Consider the following 20,026-nt stretch of genomic DNA (forward strand, 5'->3'; position numbering starts at 1 on the left):
CAAGTTAATAAACTTAACTTTTTCTGACTACAGGTGGTCTTTATCAGATGGGTTTTATCTTGGAGATTACTGATAATGTACACAAAATGTGTTCATACTGCCTGGCACCTAAGAGGCATTTAAGAAATGATAAAATTATTATTTTTATTATTCATGTGTTAATCCAACAAATGTTTGTTTGACATCCAGTATTTGCAAGGCACAGATTTACTGCTATGAGAGATGATCGCTACAACCTCCGCCTCCCAGGCTTAAGCTACACTCCTGCCTCAGGCTCCGGAGTAGCTGGGACTATAGGCTCAGGCCTCTGTGCCCAGCTAATTTTTGCATTTTTGGTAGAGACATGCTTTCGCCATTTTGCTCAGGCTGGTCTCGAACTCCCGAGCTCAAGCAACAATCAGCCTGCCTCAGCCTCCCAAAGTGCTGGGATTCCAGTAGTGAGCCACCGCACCCAGCCTTAAAACGATTTTTATTGTACATGGAGAAAGAAAACAATATTTTTAATTCCTATAAGAAAAATACCTTTACTGAACTTCACTTTATATAGTGTGAAATGTAAATTTAAAAATTATCAGGACTATCATATAGGTTAAAAAGTGCAATTTACATGACTTGCTATAAGATTTGACATAAAACTACAGATTCTAAGAAACAGTAAGGTTGTATAATAATAACCAAAACAGGCCGGTGCGGTGGCTCACGCCTGTAATCCCAACACTTTGGGAGGCCAAGGCGGGTGGATCACCTGAGGTCAGGAATTCAAGACCAGCCTGACCAACATGGTGAAACCCCATCTCTACTGAAAATACAAAAATTAGCCGGGCTGTGGTGGTGCATGCCTGTAATCCCAGCTACTTGGGAGGCTGAGGCAGGAGAATTGCTTGAACCCAGGAGGCAGAAATTGCAGTGAGCCAAGACTGCGCCATTTGACTCCAGCCTGGGCAACACAGCAAGACTCCATTTCAAAAATAAAATAAAATAACCAAAACAAGAGCCCCCAGATGTCATCCATCTCTTTCTAGAGAGAGGGAAAAAAATGCTCTCAAATTCTCCAACGAAAAATAGAGATAGCCACCCTTAAAAAATCCTAAGGCTGGTGGTGATCACTTGAGCCCAGGAGTTCGAGACCAGCCTGGACAACATGGCCAAACCCCCTCACTACAAAAAATATAAAAATTAGCTGGGCGTGGTGGCGCACGCCTGTAGTCCCAACTACTTGGAGGCTGAGGTAGGAGGATCTCTTGAGCCCAGGAGAAGGAGGTTGCAGTGAGCGGAGATCATGCCACTGCACTCCAACCTGTGTGACAGAGCGAAACTCTGTCTCAAAAAAAATAAAATAAAATAAAGAAAAAACCCTAAGGCCATATACAGGCTCATTCACTTGGGGTCTCCTTTCACCCAGGCAAGCAGCTTTCCGTCTTTGCATTTTTCAAAGACTGCAAAGCAGGCTGGGGTGGGGTGGAGAACACAGGAAACAGCCAGTTCCCCTTCACTTCTCACCATCTTGATCTCCTCCCAAACCAAAATCCTATGTCTTTCCTTTTAACATACGCTTACAGAAATGCAGTCTTCTGTAGGAAAATTGAGGTCATGCATTCCAAAGTATTTAAGGGTATGATTTTTAAATTTTAGGAATCTAGTTCTCCAAGAAATCCCGGTTTGGGATATAGATGAACGAGCTATTTGGGAGAGATTTCGATGAGAATGAATTTTAGAGAAGTAGCAAGGTGAGGAGAGAGTCAGCTTAGCGTTTGGCTTTTGCAGTCAAACTTCAGCAAGGCGAAGTAACCTCGCTGGTCTTAATTTTCTCATCGGTAATAGGGAAAATAATAATGCTAACATTGATGAGTTACTTTACTTCAATATTTAAAAAACCGACTCTCCGTTATCTATTCTAATGATAAAAATGTAGATAGAGCATCGTCCCTTGCTGTGAAAAATCTTATGAACAAGTGAATTGCGGTGAGGATTCACACATAGTATGTGCTTAATAAACATTATTATTTTATTGTTTAGATTAGAAGAGGGGTGGAGGGAGAAATGAAAGCGGTTTGGAAACCCCAAATACTACCAAAACCCTGGGGATGGAAGTAGAGAGGAATTTCGGGTTACGATTTGGTTCCTGGTCTGAGTTTCAACGTTGAATACTCCCATATTTGGGCCTGAATTCTCAAAACAGAATAGGATGTAAGGGCTGAGATCATCTGGTACAGTTTTATGCAAATCGAAAATTCTTGCCTCTTGTCAATGTGCCCTGGCGAGAAACAACACCTCCACCCAAGCTCATCCAATCTCAGCCCCAACTAGGTGACGTCATCTCTCCGCCCCGCAACCCCCAAGCCCCGGGCAGTCCTGTCTCTAAGATACAGTCCCAGCCCCAGTCCCAGCGGCGCCTGCGCACTTTGAACAGGGGCGGGGAGGACGCGTGCGCGCTGCGTGGGGGCAGGACTAGTGCGCACGCAGCCTTAGCTTCTTCCCCGCCCTTGCTCTTCCCAGTTTCTCCGTCAGCCTGCGGGTCCCGGCTGGCGGCTGCTTCCGGTAGGAGAGTGGTGTAGGGCGAGCAGGTCTCAGCTCCTCGTCATGTCATACGGTCCCTTAGATATGTACCGGAACCTGGGGCCCTCGGGGCCCCAGCTCCGGGACTTCAGCAGCATCATCCAGACGTGCAGCGGCAACATCCAGCGGATCAGCCAAGCCAGTGAGCCGGGGTACCGAGCTGGGGGGCGGGAGCTGTCCCCGGGACAGGCCTGGGTGAGACTGCCGGGTCGCGGAGCCCGGCTGGGACTACGGCCGAGGCCACACCTGGGGCTGTCTCGGGCTGTCCACCCTGGGGGCGGTGGGCTTGCCTCCGCCAGTCTGTTAGGCCCGGGCTGCCCGAGGGTCCCCGGCCCCAGCTGAAGCTTGAGCTGCTTCTCTGGAGTTCTGCCCCCACGGTGCTGGGACCAAAACAGCCCGAGGGTGGGAAGGGGAGTGTGTGTCATCTCGAGAGCTGTGAGTGCGTTGACTTGGCGCAGTGGTCAGCCGAGTTTCTCCTGTCATCCACCTTCCTCCCCACCCACCTCGCTTTCCTCTTAGGCCAGTTTGGATGGGGTTGTTTACGATTTAGGCTTTAGGTTTACATTCTGCTCAGCCCCTGGCTCCTCGGAAATCAGCAACTTTCAATTAAGGGAAGTGGAGAGTGCATGTGTTTGGATGACTTCATACACAGTTCTTCCTGTAATGAATTCGGAAATCAGACACAATGACTGGTATTTGAGAGGTGGGATGACTTCTGTTTTAATAAAGATAATTCACCAGCAACATTTCAACTTACATTATTTTGTCTTTTGTAACAAAGCATTGGGGTGTATTTTTGGATTTCAGGCAGATGAGGCTTTTGTTTTCCTTCCCTACTTAGCTGCTCTTGAACAAATCTGGTACACAGGGAAGCTAAGAGACTTAGCCACAACCACAGAGCAAGTAATGCATGGTAGAGTTGTTGGTGGAATTCAGAATGGTATTGCTTGTCTTAAAACTCCCTCCTCCCCATTAGGGTCTGAGTGAAACTGTAGCTGAATGAGTCAAATACAGGGTGTTTCTTGGGCTTGAAAATCATCTTGGAGCCTTATAAACAGGAGATCAGCAACAGCTTTACTTGGAAAGAATGGTGGTCATCATCCTTATTGTTTATTATTGTGTTTTGTGAGCTTGGTGTACTCTGTTAATAGGTAGAACTAGTTAGTCCTGAATTACAATTCTGTATTTTAAATAATATCACTTTGCTTTAGTTTTTAAACTTTAAAAAATTTTTCTTTTTTGTAGAGATGAAGTCTTGCTGTGTTGGCCAGGCTGGTCTCAAACCCCTGGGCACAAGCACTTCTCCCACCTCAGCCTCCCAAAGTGCTGGGATTACAGGCATGAGCCACTGTGCCCAGCCTAATTTTTTTAATTTTAAAAAATTAAATATTTTAAATTTGTTTTTAAGAGACGGAGTCTAGCTCTGTCACCCAGGCAGAGTGCAGTGATCTGAGTGAAGTAGAGCGATCCTAGCTGGCTATAACCTTGAATTCCTGATCAGCTTGCTGAGTCGCGAGGACTACAAGGATGCATCTACCATGCCAGGCTAATTTTTAAATTTTTTGTAGGGATGGGGTCTCACTATGTTGCCCAGGCTCACTTTGCTTTTAAATCTAAATGTATATTGTAGAATTTGAGAAGTTTCTGATCAAAAGCAGTTGAGACTCTGGAAGTGAAAGGAAGGGTATGTGACCTCTTAAAATCCAGAACTAAAAAAAAATAATATGACCACTGGTTAGAAAGTGTAGTACTTTTTGTTCCAGTTTCCTTTTGTGAAGGAGCTGTAATACAGGTTAGATCAGAAAATTCTAGTTCAAGGCTGAAATTTTCTTGTTGAAGCTAAATCTGATTTTAATATCTATTTGCAAAATATTCATTCAACTTGTATTCAATATTATATATATCATATATAATATTATATTTAATATATAATATACACATGAAGATGGATAGATGGATACATGTTGAATGAATATTATATACATGCTGATATATATATATATATATATAAAACCAGAATACTCCCAAAGGTAGATCCGACATACATTTTTAAATTTACATTTAAATTTTTGTTTTGAGACAGGGTCTCACTCTGTCACCCAGGCTGGAGTGCAGTGGCATGATCTTAGCTCACTGCAGCCTCAACTTCCCTGGCTCAAGCAGTCCTCCTGCCTCAGCCCTACAAGTAGCTGGGACTACAGGTGTGCACCACCATGCCCGGCTAATTTTTTTTTTTTTTTTTTTGAGATGGAGTCTTGCTGTGTCGCCCAGGCTGGAGTGCAGTGGCTCAATCTCCGCTCACTGCAAGCCCCGCCTCCTGGGTTCACACCATTCTCCTGCCTCAGCCTCCTGAGTAGCTGGGACTACAGGCGCCCACCACCACGCCCGGCTAATTTTTTTTTTTTTTTTTTTTTTTTTTGAGACGGAGTCTCGCTCTGTCGCCCAGGCTGGAGTGCAGTGGCCGGTTCTCAGCTCACTGCACGCTCCGCCTCCCGGGTTTATGCCATTCTCCTGCCTCAGCCTCCCAAGTAGCTGGGACTACATTCTCCTGCCTCAGCCTCCCAAGTAGCTGGGAGACGGGGTTTCACCGTGTTAGCCAAGATGGTCTCGATCTCCTGACCTTGCGATCCGCCCGTCTCAGCCTCCCAAAGTGCTGGGATTACAGGCTTGAGCCACCGCGCCCGGCCAATTTTTTGTATTTTTAGTGGAGACGGGGTTTCACCGTATTAGCCAGGATGGTCTCGATCTCCTGACCTCGTGATTCACCTGCCTTGGCCTCCCAAAGTGCTGGGAATACAGGCATGAGCCACTGCGCCTGGCCCATGCCTGGCTAATTTTTATATTTTTTGTAGAGATGGAGTTTCACCATGTTGTCCAGGCTGGTCCTGAACTCCTGTTCTCAAGTGATCCACCCACCTTGGCCTCCCAATAGGCCAGGATTACACATGTGAGCCACCACGCCTAGCCTTCAACATACATTTATTTGAGTATGTAGTAAGTGTAAGAACTGGCATGGATCTTTCAACAGAGAACCTGCAGAGTACATAAGCAAAATATAAAGTTAAAAGGGATTGGTGCTATAAAAGACATATAAATAACATGAAGGTATTCTGGGGAGAGAGAGATTGTTTTTAATTGAGAAGGCATTATGGCATTTGAGTTATGTCTGGAAAGAGGATGGAAAGATTTGGACCTTTGAAGGTAAAGAGAAGAGCATTCCAGGAGGGAATAAAATGAACAGGCATCATAGTGGGGAAGCATAGGGTATATCTAGAAGAGTAATTTAATTTGGCTAGAGTGGTGGATTCCAGAAAGTAGTGGGAAAAAAAGGACTGAAAGGTAAATTGGGGCCCAAACATGAAGGACGTTAAATGCTAAGCTAAGGGGCTTGGATTTAATTCTTTAGGAAAGTGTGAGTTGAATTCAAAGGGAGAGAGACTGGAATCAGAGATACCAGTTAGGGCTGTGAACATGAAGAGAAAGGAAACGATAGGAGAGGTTTCCTTGGTGATAGAATTGGTAAGATTTAGCTATTGATTGGGCATTGGCCCCAAGGGGATCATTTAAGTCAACTATTAGTAATATTAATAGCTAACGTTTGAGTACATACTGTGTTCCAGGCAGTATGAAAAGTGCTTTATATGCATTATCTTATAACAACTCTGAAGCACCAGGATCATTTCCATGTTATGTATTAGGAAACAAACTATAAAGGTTAAGTAATTGCCCTGCTAACAAATGACAATATCTGAATTTGAAACTAGGTCTGTCTCTTATGACCAGCAATTTGTCTTTTTATAACTTTTTATTAATATTACAGTTCTGGGCTGTGCTCAGTGGCTCACACCTGTAATCCCAGCACTTTAGGAGGCCGAGGAGGGAGGATTACTTGAGGCCAGGAGTTTGAGATTAGCTTGGACAATATAGCGAGACCCCATCTCTAAAAAAAATTTTTTTAAATTAGCCAGATGTGGTAGCATGTGCCTGTAGTCCTAGCTACTTAGGAGGCTGAGGCTGGAGACTCTCTTGAGCCCAGGATTTGGAGGCTGCAGCGAGCTGTGATTATGCCACTGTACTCCAGCCTGGGTGACAGAGTAATATTTTGTCTCTAAATAAATAAATAAAATTAAAAATAAATAAATCAATAACAGTGCTATAGCAGTTAACACTTCAGGTTTACAAGTATGCAAATAACTTGTTTTTTCACTCTCCAGAGGACACTCTGTGGGGGAAATACCTGAAGCCGTGGTGCTTTCTCTTCTTGTGGTGTGTTCATCTCTTCCATCAGTTTGTTAGCTCCTTTGAGTCAAGGGGCATGACTTATTCATCTTTATATTTCCAGTACTTATCTCAGTCCCAAACATATGAAAGATTCATTGATCCACTATGCAACAAATATTCCTGGAACTCTTGCTATGTGCTGGGGTAAAGCAATGAACAAGAGGTAAAATCCCTCCCCTCATTGCATATGTATGTGTATTTGTGTGTGGAGGGGTATGTATACACACATATGTACACACACATATAAATAATGTCAAGTAATAATAAATGCTATGAAGAAAAAGCAGGGTAAGTAGATAGAGAGTCAGGGAAGAGGGAGGGTGGGTGCACTATTTTAGTTGATCAAGGAAGACCTCTCTGAGGAGGTAACATTTGACTGAGTAGACGTGAATGAAGTGAGCAAGAGAGCTGTGTGAGTAGTTGGGAAAGGCGTTCTAGGTATAGGGCAAGAGCAAAGACTTTGATGTGTTCAAAGAAGAGCAAGGAGGCTCGTGTGGCTGGAGCACAGTTAGAAAAAGGAGGCAGAATAGGGAAAGAGGCCAGAGAGGTAACCAGGGATCATATTATATAGGATCTTGATGCATAATAAATTGTATCAAATTGATTTGAATGAATGAGGCATTTCTACCATTTTGGAACTCTTCCTGCCTCTTTCCCCTTGTACTGTGTGGTACATACCATATTGTGTGACCCTAGGCAGTGTGAGCTGAAATTCTTCCAGGCCAGGCATGGTGGCTCATGCCTGTAATCCCAGTACTTTGGGAGACTGAGGCGGATGGATCACAAGGTCAGGAGTTTGAGACCAGCCTGGCCAACATTGTGAAACCCTGTTTCTATTAAAAATACAAAAAAATTAGCCAGGCGTGGTGATGCATGCCTGTAATCCCAGCTACTTGGGAGGCTGAAGCTGGAGAATTGCTTGAAGCCAGGAGGCAGAGGTTTCAGTGAGCCGAGATCGTGCCACTGCACTCAGGTCTGGATGACAGAGCGAGACTCCCGTCTCAAAAAAAAAAAAAAGGAATTCTTCCCTTGGAATTGTTTGGGGAGAAATGGGATGTCTGAAATTGATGGGATGACATTGCATCTACTCAGTTATCAACCTAGTACCCATCCCCAAACCTTGCCAAGAGACCAGCACACCCAAATATACCTTAGAATGTGGGCTCACAGACATACATATACCCACACACCCATACAGTCCTGCAAGGACTTGTACCCATTAAAAGTTTGAGAGAACAGTTATTCTTTTTTCTAAACTGTTGAGCCACAGATGTGGGGTTGGAATTGCTGCACATATCCAGCCTGAGATAAGGCAGCTCACTGCGTGGGTTGTTACAGGTACAGCTAAGGCTGACTGCCCGGTACAAGTGGTGGTTATCAGTATGCATTGGGTACAGAGGAAAAATATTTGACTTACTGTGGAACAAAGTGTCTAGGCAAGTATTGCTGAGGCAGATATAGCTAAAAACCTATTAACCTCAAAGTTAACTCTGAAGGGATTGAAGAACAGCATTTCTGGCCGGGCGCGGTGTCTCATGCCTGTAATCCCAGCACTTTGGGAGGCCCAGGCAGTCGGATCACCTGAGATCAGGCATTCAAGACCGGCCTGGCCAACATGGCAAAACCCCGCCTCTACTAAAAATGAAAAGGTTAGCCGGGCGTGATGGTGGAAGCCTGTAGTCCCAGCTACCCGGGAGGCCCAGGCAGGAGAATTGCTTGAACTGGGGAGGCAGAGGTTGCAGTGAGCCAAGACCAAGATTGCTCTGCTGCACTCCAGCCTGGGTGACAGAGTGAGATTCCATCTCAGAAAAAAACAAAACAACAACAACAACAACAAAAAACCCAGCAGCATTTCTGTTGTTTATGTTGCTATTGATGTGATCTTGTTTACTAACAGAATAAGAAGAGTGGAGGTCTCACCGTGTCACCCAGGCTGGAATGCAGTGCTGCAGTCGTAGCCCACTGTAACCTCAAACTCTTGGGCTTCAGCGATCCTCCTACTTGAGTCTCCCAAGTAGCTAGGACTACAGGCATGTGGCACTGCGCCTGACAAGTTGTAAAAGTTTTTTAGAGATGGGGGTCTCACTCTGTTGCCCAGGCTGGGCTTGAATTCCTGACCTCAAGCCATCCTCCTACCTCAGTCTCCCAAAGCAAAAAGAGTTTAACTTTTAAATTGATTATTATGAAATCCTTGGGGTTCTACTTTCAAAGTTATTTTCATGTTTGCCCCTTACTTTTTATGTTTCTTTGCTGTCCTCTTAAGTCTTCATCAGCTCAACATCTGTATTTCAGCAGCATATTCATAGTGTCTCTGATTATGGTCTCGCCCCATTCTAGTTTATACTGATAATGCTATCAGCACTATGTCTAAAGTCCTGTTTTTATTATACTGCTCACTTCCTCAAGAGCCTGAGGTGGCTCTCTGTTGTCTACTGAATCAGATGTTTTGTTTTGTGGTTTTTTTTTTTGAGCCAGAGTCTCACTTTGTCACCCAGGCTGGAGTGCCATGGTGTGATCTTGGCTCACTGTAACCTCCACCTCCTGGGTTCAAGCATTTCTCCTGCTTCAGCCTCCTGAGTAACTGGGATTACAGGCACACGCCACCACACCCAGCTAATTTTTGTATTTTTAGTAGAGACAGGGTTTCACCATGTTGGCCAGGCTGGTCTTGAACTCCTGACCTCAGGTGATCTGCCCATCTCGGCCTCCAAAAGTACTGGGATTACAGGTATGAACCACCACGCTCGGTCTGAATCAGATCTTAATATTCCACCTTGCTTTCACTCCCTGCGATCTTAACCCAAATTAGCCATATTTTCTACTCTTCTTTACTCTTTGCTAGGAAGGCTATTGTCTTTACGTTCCTCAACTCTATCTTTCGGTTTATATTTTGCTCATTTGGTTCCTCCTTTTTTTTTTTTTTTTTGAGACGGAGTTTAGCTGTTGTTAACAGCCGAGGCTGAAGTGCACTGGTGCAATCTTGGCTCACCGCAACCTCTGCCTCCCAGGTTCAAGCAATTCTCCTACCTCAGCCTCCCTAGTAGGGATTATAGGAATGTGCCACGACGCCTGGCTAATTTTATATTTTTAGTAGAGACCGGGTTTCTCCATGTTGGTCAGGCTGGTCTCGAACTCCCGACCTCAGGTGATCCGCCCACCTCAGCCACCCAAAGTGCTGGGATTACAGGCGTGAGCCACTGTGCCTGGCCTTTGGTTCCTCCTTTTTTTAGTATATTTTCTCTCCCTACCTCATTGGCTATCTAAATTATACAAATCCTCTCAGTTGTGCATAAGTCCTGCTCATAGCAACTAAGTTTTTCTTTGCATTTTTTTTTTTTGAGACAGAGTCTTGCTCTGTTTCCCAGGCTGGAGTGCAGTGGGACGATCTTGGCTCACTGCAACTTCCGCCTCCTGGATTCAAGTGATTCTCCTGCCTCAGCCTCCCCAGTAGCTGGGATTATAGGCGTGCACTACCATGCCTGACTAATTTTGGTATTTTTAGTAGAGACAGGGTTTCACCATGTTGGCCAGGCTGGTCTTGAACTCCTGACCTCAGGTGATCTACCCGCCTTGGCCTCCCAGAGTGCTGGGGTTACAGGCACCCAGCCTTCCTTTGCTTTTGAAAGATAAAGTGAAGTCAGAAAGATCATGGACTCTGCAGCGTGAGCACATCTGTGACTGAATCCCTCCTCTTCCGTGTATTAACCTCGAGCAGGTTATTTTCCCTTTCCGTGTCCGTGTGTAACCCCATTTATAAAATGAGTGAAATTATTAAAAAGGGATGTTTGAGGCTGGGCGCAGTGGCTCACACCTGTAATCCCTGCACTTTGGGAGGCTGAGGCGAGTGGATCTCTTGAGCTCAGAAGTTTGAGACCAGCCTGGGCAACTTGGCGAAACACCGGCTCTACCAAAAATAAAAAATTAGCTGGGTCTGGTGGTGCACACCTGTAGTCACAGATACTTGGGAGGGTGAGGTGGGCAGATCGCTTGAGCCTGGGAAGCAGAGGTAGCAGTGAGCCGAGATCACGTCACTGCGGAGGTTGCAGTGAGCTGAGATTGCGCCACTGTACTCCAGCCTGGGTGACAGAGTGAGACCTTGTCTCAGAAAAAAAAGGGGGGGATGTTTGAGAGTGTCTAGTATACTACCTGGCACATAGTAGGCATTCAGTAAATGGTGACATTATTATTTTTATTATTTTGAGATGGAATCTCACTCTGTTGCCCAGGCTGGAGTGCAGTGGCGCAATCTCAGCTCACTGCAACCTTCGCCTCCCTGGGTTAAGCAATTCTCATGCCTCAGCCTCCTGAGTAGCCGGGATTACAGGCTCGTGCCACCACACCCAGCTAATTTTTGTATTTTTAGTAGAGACAAGGTTTCACCATGTTGACCAAGCTGGTCTCGAACTCCTGACCTCAGGCGATTTGTCCACTGCAGCCTCCCAAAGTGCTGGGGTTACAGGTGTGAGCTACCATGCCCAGCCCCAGTGGCGACATTATTAATACTTGTTGAATTCCTTGCCCCACTATAGTTTAATAGTTAGGTAGGCAGACTCAGGAGTCATGTTGCCAGGATTTGAATCCTAGATCTGCTTCTTACTAGCTGTGTAAACACATTGCTTTACCTATTTCTCAGTTTCCTCATTGTTAAAATGGAGTTAATAATACCTATTTCATAGGGTTGTGATGATTAAATGAGGTAATTCATGTACAGTACCTGCTACATAGTAAGTGCTTAAGAAATGTTAGCTCTCATTTTGGTGTTTTTCCTTTGAATTTATATTACAAGCAATTTTCCCTCACAGTTTAGCACTTATGTTATATATTCTTTAATTAATTCAAGCTTTTTAACATTGTCACCCCAAGCAGAGAGATCACTGTTAGTTTTGTGGAGACCGTGCATTATACATTTATCTTTAGCCACAGTGCCTGGAACAACATTGGATATATAGTTGGCATTCAATATGTACTTAATTGATTTTATCACTGCTAAGTACATTTTTCTTGGTCTTGCATTTGATAATAATAGCTATCTTTAATTGAGTGCTTTTATGTGCAAGACATTGTTCTAAATTTAGCTTCGTATCATCTCATTTCATCCTCACAACAACCATATGAAGATTCTCTTATTATTTTCATTTTTTAGGCAGGGAAACTAAGGCATAGAGGAATGGAGCCTTTTACTCAATATCACTCTGCCAGGAAGTAGCGGGACCAGGATAAGCATAGGCATAAGCAGTGTTTTTTTTGTTTGTTTTTTGTTTTTTTTTTGAGACAGGGTCTTGCTGTGTCACCCAGGATGTGCCAGTAGTACAGTGGTGCCATCATAGGTCACTGCAACCTTGAACTCAAGGGATCCCCCCACCTCCACCTTCCAAGTAGCTAGGACTACAGGCACGCACCACCACATCCAAGTAATTTTTAAATTTTTTGTAGAGACTGGTGCACTTTGTTGCCCAGGCTGGTGTCAAACTCCTGGGTTCAAGTGATCCTCCCACCTTGGCCTCCCAAAGTGCTGGGATTACAGGCATGAACCACCATGCCTGGCCATATAGGCAGTCTTAATTCAGAGCTATGCTGTTAACCGTTGAATATTCTGAAACTGGTATGGTTAAAGGGAAATTATACCTTTGATATTTAGTATCCATTTTCACTTTAGTCTAGAACTTTACTGTTATAGTACAGTGGCTATTTTTTAAAGTCAGGTTGAGGGACACGGTGACTCACACCTGTAATTCCAGCACTTTGGGAGGCCAAGGTGGGCGGATCACCTGAGGTCAGGAGATTGAGACCAGCCTGACCAACATGGTGAAACCCTGTCTCCACTAAAAATACAAAAATTAGCAGGGCATGGTGGCGGGCATCTGTAATCCCAGCTACTTGGGAGGCTGAGACAGGAGAATCGCTTGAACCCGGGAGGTGGAGGTTGCAGTGAGCTGAGACTGCACCATTGCACTCCAGCCTGGGCAGCAACAGCAAAACTCTGTCTCAAAAAAAGAAAACATTTTTTTAAAAAGGTAATTTTCATTGCAGTGATATAAAAGCAGAATGTAGGCCGGGCGCGGTGGCTCAAGCCTGTAATCCCAGCACTTTGGGAGGCCAAGATAGGCGGATCACGAGGTCAGGAGATTGAGATCATCCTGGCTGACACGGTGAAACCCTGTCTCTACTAAAAAATACAAAAAACTAGCCGGGCGAGGTGGCGGGCGCCTGTAGTCCCAGCTACTTGGGAGACTGAGGCAGGAGAATGACGTAAACCCGGGAGGCGGAGTTTGCAGTGAGCTGAGATCCGGCCACTGCACTCCAGCCTGAGCGACAGAGCGAGACTCCGTCTCAGAAAAAAAAAAACAAAAAAAACAGAATGTAAACATAATTTTCAGAGTAAAACACTGAGATGACTTCATTTTATAATCACCACATTGGCTATCATTTTCTCATTTGGTGTAAATAATGATTTTTGGTGTTGAATTTGTTTGTTTTTTAAAATACTGACCTCCCAAAGTGCTGGGATTACAGGCGTGAGCCACCATGCCCAGCAGAGTCCTAGTTTTAAAAAGAACAAAATTGCTTACACAGAACTGAAGGACTTGTCTTTACCTTTGGCCTAGTCATCTGGTTTCTAGGATTATGTAACATTTCATAGGAAAAAACCAATTATTTTCCTCCAAAAAGTTATAGCACATAGATCTAACATAAAACCTTCATTTACTAGGATGCTTGGAAAAGGAGTTTTCTCATTAACCAAGTTAGCCAGAAGATTCAACTCATCCTGGTAAAAATATTTCCAAAAAGCATCACTTGGCCAAGCACAGTGGCCCATGCCTATAATCCCAGCACTTTGGGAGGCTGAGGCAGGTGGATCACCTGAGGTCAGGAGTTTGAGACCAGGCTGACCAACATGGAGAAACCCCATCTCTACTAAAAATACAAAAAGTTAGCCAGGTGTCGTGGCACATACCTCTAATCCCAGCTACTCGGGAAGGTGAGGCAGGAGAATCGCTTGAACCTGGGAGGCAGAGGTTGTGGTGAGCCGAGATTGCACCATTGCACTCTAGCCTGGGCAACGAGAGCGAAACTCTGTCTCAAAAGCAAAAAGTGTCACTTTACTTTTTAGATTTTTATTCATTTGTCTATTTTTTGAGACAGAGTCTTGCTCTGTTGGTTAGGCTGGAGTGCAGAGACATGATCATAGCTCACTGCAGCCTCAAACTCCTGGGCTGGAGTGATCCTCCTCTCTCAGCCTCTTGAATAACCAGGACTACAGGCATGCGCCACCATGCTTGGCTGATTTTTAAATTTTTTGTAGAGGCAGTTCTCACTATGTTGCCCAGGTTGGTCTTGAACCCCTGGCCTCAAGTGATCTGCCCACCTTGGCCTCCCAAAGTGTTGGGATTGTAGGTGTGAGCCACTTTGCCTGGCCTCACTTTTCTTTTGATATTTTAAGTATGCTCAAGGGCAAATAAATGTATGTGTAAACATATTATTCCTTTGTGTGCTTTAGGTTTACTGAAGGATACATCTCTTAGATATACAATACATGAGTCACTGAGTTACTAGTTTTGAACAAATCCCTGATGTTAGTGATTATAGAGGGCAATATACAAAAAGTTCTGCTTCTCTGGGTTCCAGTAAACTATGACACTGTTGTCCTTATGATTTGAGTTTTAGGGTGTCTGATACCTGAGTCTTGCTCAAAAATTTAAAGAAAATATCTTAATATTTAGGAATTTAGAAAGTGTTAAGGCTTAGATTCGTTCTGGTGCTTAGCTAGCAAATGACCCTATAATGTCCCCAACACTCCCACTTCCTCAACCCCTCCCTATCTCTACCCCCCAAATTCAGGTCATCCCAACAAAGGAAATCAGAAAAGTCTAGATGAAGAAGAGTTCTCCACTGAGAATACGCAGAGCACAGCTGATTATTAATTGATTTTTTCATATTCTATAAAATTCCCATAGCTCTGTAGCTTATTTAATAAATTTTGATAGATGATTAATAACTTTAGCATACTTCTAAAGTTTCCAAGGAATGCTCTACTTTTTAAAGACAGTCAGTAAGACGAGACCTATTTCCTTGACTTTTTTGTCAAGTCTACCTTTATGTGTCATCATATATTCAACTATTTTCTGGATGGGTGTGTGTGTTGGGAGGAGTTATACATACACAAAAATGAGTAGAATGCGGTCCCTGCCTTCTAGAGGCATATAGTCAGTCCAGTCCTGTTTGTACCTTGCATTCACGAAGTTAAGAAAGTCACAGGTGGAACCTTTCTAAGCCAAACTTCTGGGTTGCAAAAGTACTCATTGGTTACACAGCATAATTCTGCGACTGGAGCTATTTCACTGTTACTGAATTTTGGAATTGAGCAGTGGTGGGTGTACTTAGAGATCATTTAGTTCTCACATAGTTGTAAGGATTTAATGAGAGAAAATAAAAACCTTACACAAATGGTTTAAGTATTCAGTAAATGTCAGTGAAATCTGAATATCATCTATAATTGGTGAAAAAGAGACCCAGTCAAAAGAAATGACTTGCTTAGTGCCATGCATCTAGTTAGTCGTCAAGTCTGGCTTAGATTTCAGGCCTCATTATTCCTAGCTTATATTCTTCATTCATATCTTCTGCCTCAAAGAGCTTGCCAGAATGTAAAAGGGAGGCTAACTCAATTAATCAATAATTAATTATGTATCACCTGGGTGCCTGGCACTCTGCTGGACTCTAGTGAGTACGGAGGAGTATTCCCATAGATGCCAGGGAGCTGGAGAAGGGAGCAGGTTAGAGGAAGGACATCAGCCTATCTGGAGCAGAGAGCTATTAAGTTAGGGAGGTATCAGATAAGTAGGGTGGGGCTAAGTGGAACACTGGGAAATCTAGGACTGCCCTGTGTGACTACATTCTTTTTCCTGTAAGAGTCAGCCTTTTGAGAGAATGTAATGTGCCACATTCCACTGGAGTTAGCCCTGGGTTTGAATTCTGCTTGTAATGACACTCTGCTCAAAACTTACCAGTGATTTCCCATTTCATTAAAATTCAAAGTCCTCATAATTGTTTGCAAGGCCCTATACAATCTGGGTCCCTACTACCTTCTTGGCCACCTCTTTACTGTCTCTTGCTTACTCTACTCTAGCCACCCTGGCCTCCATCACATCAAGCACCCTTGCTTTGGGGACTTTGTACCGATTACTCTCCTCCTAGAATGCTTCTCCCCAAGATAGCTGTGTGGCTTGATCTTTCACTTTGGATCTCTGCTCAGTGTCACCTTATCAGAGAGGTCTCTCTGACCACCGTATATAACTAGTATCCTCTACTCACCACTGTCACTTCAGCCCTTACCTGAATTTATTTCTCTTTATACTCTGACCACTCTGTATAACTAGTATGCCCACCGCTGTCACTTCAGCCCTTACCTGAATTTATTTCTCTTTATATAACATCACTACCTGATATGTTTATTACCTATCTCTTTTCCTTAGAAGACTCTCGAAGGCAAGTGTGTTCTAGGACATGGAATAGTGTAGAGTAGGTCCTCTACTCTGAATGAATGAATGACTGAGTGAATGAGTTCTGTTAACTCTCACGAGCCTCATTGTGCTCATATGCAACGATGGAATAATAATGCTTACTTAAAGGATTGTTGGAGTCAAATAAGTTAATGCTTGTCAAACCCAGTGTCTAGTACATCATAGTAGATGCTCAGTAAATGAAAATCCATGCCCTCTTTCATACATTATTTTTATGGCTGTCCAGTTAATAGCTTTAGTGGTGTCCTGATTCCCATTTGACTTAGATAGGAAGGACATACCACATGTTAGTGATGAAGAAAAGTGGTTGTCACACATAATGCTATCTTAGCAGAATGCAATAATTATAGTGCTTATAATTAGAACCATGGAACCACTGAGCTATAGGTAACCCTCACTTAGTAAAATAGATATATTTTAGAGAAGTCTTGTCAAAAGGCAAATTTTGAATTAAGTGAATCCTATATTTCTGTTATAAAACGGGAATCACATTTTTGTTAGGAAAACATGGTCTCAAAATAAGATGAAATCATAATCTGAAGTGCTACCACCCTATATATACTTGATTCTGGAAATGTTTGCTTTGTATCTCCAACAATGCAGTAATTTTGGCTAGGGAGAAATAGCTTGTATTTACTACTAAGGACTGAGCTGTTCCATTTCTGTTTAGGAACAGAAGCACCCATCAATCAGTTAGAAGATTTTTGCCTAATTGTTGCTTCTTATCAGATTTAGGGACTATTAGCATGTCATTAGTATTGTAAGGTAACTGGTACTTAATAAATTTTAGCTTACTTTTTTACTAATCTTGGTGACCAAATTGGGGACAAGATTATGACTGTGTCCCCCAAATATTTTTAAAGAGTACCATTACCAAAAAGTGAATTTAGAACAATTAATTTTTAAATTTCAAAATTCTAGTAAGTGAGGGTTCTTTCTTGTTGGACATGGGAGCATTATATGTATACTGTTTCTATAATATTCACAAATTATACAATATACATCGGTTTCCTCATTTTCTTCCACTGAACCAGTCATTTAGCAGGCTGATGTTTCACAAGTGAAACTGGCATTAATCCAGAGAGGATAGAAAGGGCTCTCACAAAGAAGGCTGAATGGCTGGAAGAGCCATTATGTTATGTTATTTCTTGAAGTTCTATTGAAACTTGATGGTAAGTGTGTTACTTCTGGGCAATGAGTACTCTATTCCTATGTTCTGTACTCCAGCTACTTGTAATAGAAGACAGTGAATGCTCTTGGAAAGCAAGGAAGCAAACAAGAAATCATGTAACAAACTTCCAACCTCTGTGAATGAATAAATCTCCCCATCCTCACCAGCAACCAGAAAAAGCAAATAGAAAGTAAGGCATAAAAGAAATGAAGGGCTCTATTGTTGTTGCAGAAATCAGTAAGGGACAGGAGTGTTCAGAGTCCCAGGTAGGCTGGTATTAGAGTATTCCTCCTTTTTGATAGATGATCAGTTCCTCTGGACCTCTGCTTTCTTGGTCTAGGATAGGAGGTAAACATCCAGGATTCAAACATTACCATTCCTAGTCTTAGCAAATATCTAGGAAAAGGTAGAGAAGGCTGAACAAAACCATATATTTGACCGTATGATGGATAGACAGCGCAGTTGAAAGAACATAACCATTGGAATCTGATGTACTGGGCACTGAATTTTTGCTCTGCTACTTATTAATTGTATATGCTTGTATAAGGTACTCAACCTCTCTAAATAGACTTCCTTACCTGCAAAATGAAAGTATATCTATTAAGGGTGGCTCACGCCTATAATCCCAGGACTTTGGGAGGCCGAGGCAGGTGGATCACAAGGTCAGGAGATCGAGACCATCCTGGCTAACATAGTGAAACCCCGTCTCTACTAAAAATAAAAAAAAAATTAGCCGGGCGTGGTGGCGGGCGCCTGTAGTCCCAACTACTCAGGAGGCTGAGGCAGGAGAATAGCATGAACCCCAGAGGTGGAGCTTACAGTGAGCCGAGATTGTGCCACTGCACTCCAGCCTGGGTGACAGTGAGATTCTGTCTCAGAAAAAAAAAAAAGTATATCTACTTGAGATTGCTGTTGTGAAAATTAAAAACAGAATGTATACAAAGCTCTTAGTATATAGTGCCTGGCACTTAGAGGTGCTCAATTGGTGGCAACCCATTATTAGTAATAAGTATACATTGTCTTTCCAAAAATATTTGCTATAGAAAAATTATTGTATTTGATTTGATTTTTTTTTTTATTGTTGCAAATTGATATCTGGCCTAGAGGCCCTGCTAAAGGTGTTGAAATTTTTAACCATTGCAATAGGAGATCTAGGAAAACTAGCAAATTTTGGGGGGACAATAAACAAAACCACCACCTTCTACTTAGTGACATAGTTACTCTATAGGTGAAAGGTGAACCTTATAATTAGTTTTTGGAGGAATGTGTGTGTCAAGGTTTTGATCATAGCGTGGTCTCTGTTAGTTGCATGTATTAATACTTACTCTGAATGTGAAGAGACCAGGGATCTTAGAAGTAGGGTACTCATGATGAATGTATTTTTCTTTTAAATAAATCTTTTTCTTCCTATCTCCCCAGCTGCTCAGATAAAGAATTTGATGAGCCAGCTAGGAACTAAGCAGGACTCAAGCAAGCTACAGGAAAATCTGTGAGTAACTTCCTGACAAGGTTGGGTTTTGTGAGGGCCATTTGAGGACACAGCATCCTTGCTGCACGGCAGCTTAGGTTTCACGTCTGGGAAGTCAGAATGAGAGGCGGTGGGTCATGAGATAATAGTCGGATCTAAAAGAGGGGCAACAAAGTATATTAATGGATTGTGATTTCCACTGCCTTTCAAAGTCCTTGAACTCTGGTTCTTTCTCCTCTTGGGCAGTTTAGCAGAACAATTTAAGGAAGTAGAAAAGGGAATTTGTACCGCTATTAAACTATATTCTGCTCACAACTCTGCCTAAATGAGCTTCCTCGTTGGCGTAGGACTCCGCATGATCTAGTCTAACTGGATTTCCAACTACAGTCAGCCTTCCATATCCGTAGGTTCTGCACCTGTGGGTTCAACCAACCACAGATAGAAAATATTCAGAAAAAAGGTCTCTACTGAAGATGTACAGACTTTTTTCCTTGTCATTACTGAAACAATATAGTATAGCAATTATTTACCTCGTATTTACATTGTATTGTGTCCAGAGGTGGTTCCTTCTGATGGGTGCTTGGTCTTGCTGACTTCAACAATGAAGCCGCAGACCTTCGCAGTGAGTGTTACAGCTCTTAAAGGTGGTGTGGACCCAAAGACTGAGCAGCAGCAAGATTTATTGTAAAAAGCAAAACACAGCTTCCACAAGATGGAAGGGGATCTGAGCAGGTTGCTGCTGCTGGCTGGTGTGGCCAGCTTTTATTCCTTTATTTGTTCCCACCCATGTCCTGCTGATTGGTCCATTGTACAGAGTGCTGATTGGTCCATTTTGCAGAGGGCTAATTGGTCCATTTTACAAACCTCTAGCTAGCCACAGAGAGCTGATTGGTGCATTTTACAGTCCTAGCTGCAGAGTGCTGATTGGTGCATTTTACAGTCCTCTTGTAAGACAGAAAATTTCTCAGAGTTCCCACAATCCAGAAGTCCAACTGGCTTCACCTCTCAGTATTAGGTAGTGTAATCTAGAGA

At 43.2% G+C, this 20,026-nt stretch overlaps 2 protein-coding genes across 3 annotated transcripts in view; both read left to right on the forward strand.

The window, feature by feature from the left end:
• Positions 1-20,026, forward strand: part of PPP1R8 (protein phosphatase 1 regulatory subunit 8) — a 183,422-nt gene that overhangs the window by 102,433 nt on the left and 60,963 nt on the right. The window lies entirely within an intron of this gene.
• The window catches only part of STX12 (syntaxin 12), a 52,032-nt gene continuing 34,433 nt past the window's right edge, over positions 2,428-20,026 (forward strand). The window contains exons 1-2 of one of the 2 annotated variants that reach the window (XM_050795982.1): positions 2,428-2,698; positions 18,946-19,015. In XM_050795982.1, coding sequence (XP_050651939.1) covers positions 2,581-2,698; positions 18,946-19,015 — 188 coding nt within the window. In that variant the 5' untranslated portion in view covers positions 2,428-2,580. The remainder of the gene's footprint in view (positions 2,699-18,945; positions 19,016-20,026) is intronic. The other variant, XM_050795991.1, reaches the window with a different exon arrangement.

This window comes from Macaca thibetana, chromosome 1 (genome assembly GCF_024542745.1).
Source record: "Macaca thibetana thibetana isolate TM-01 chromosome 1, ASM2454274v1, whole genome shotgun sequence".
In the NCBI taxonomy this organism is placed as follows: domain Eukaryota; kingdom Metazoa; phylum Chordata; class Mammalia; order Primates; family Cercopithecidae; genus Macaca; species Macaca thibetana.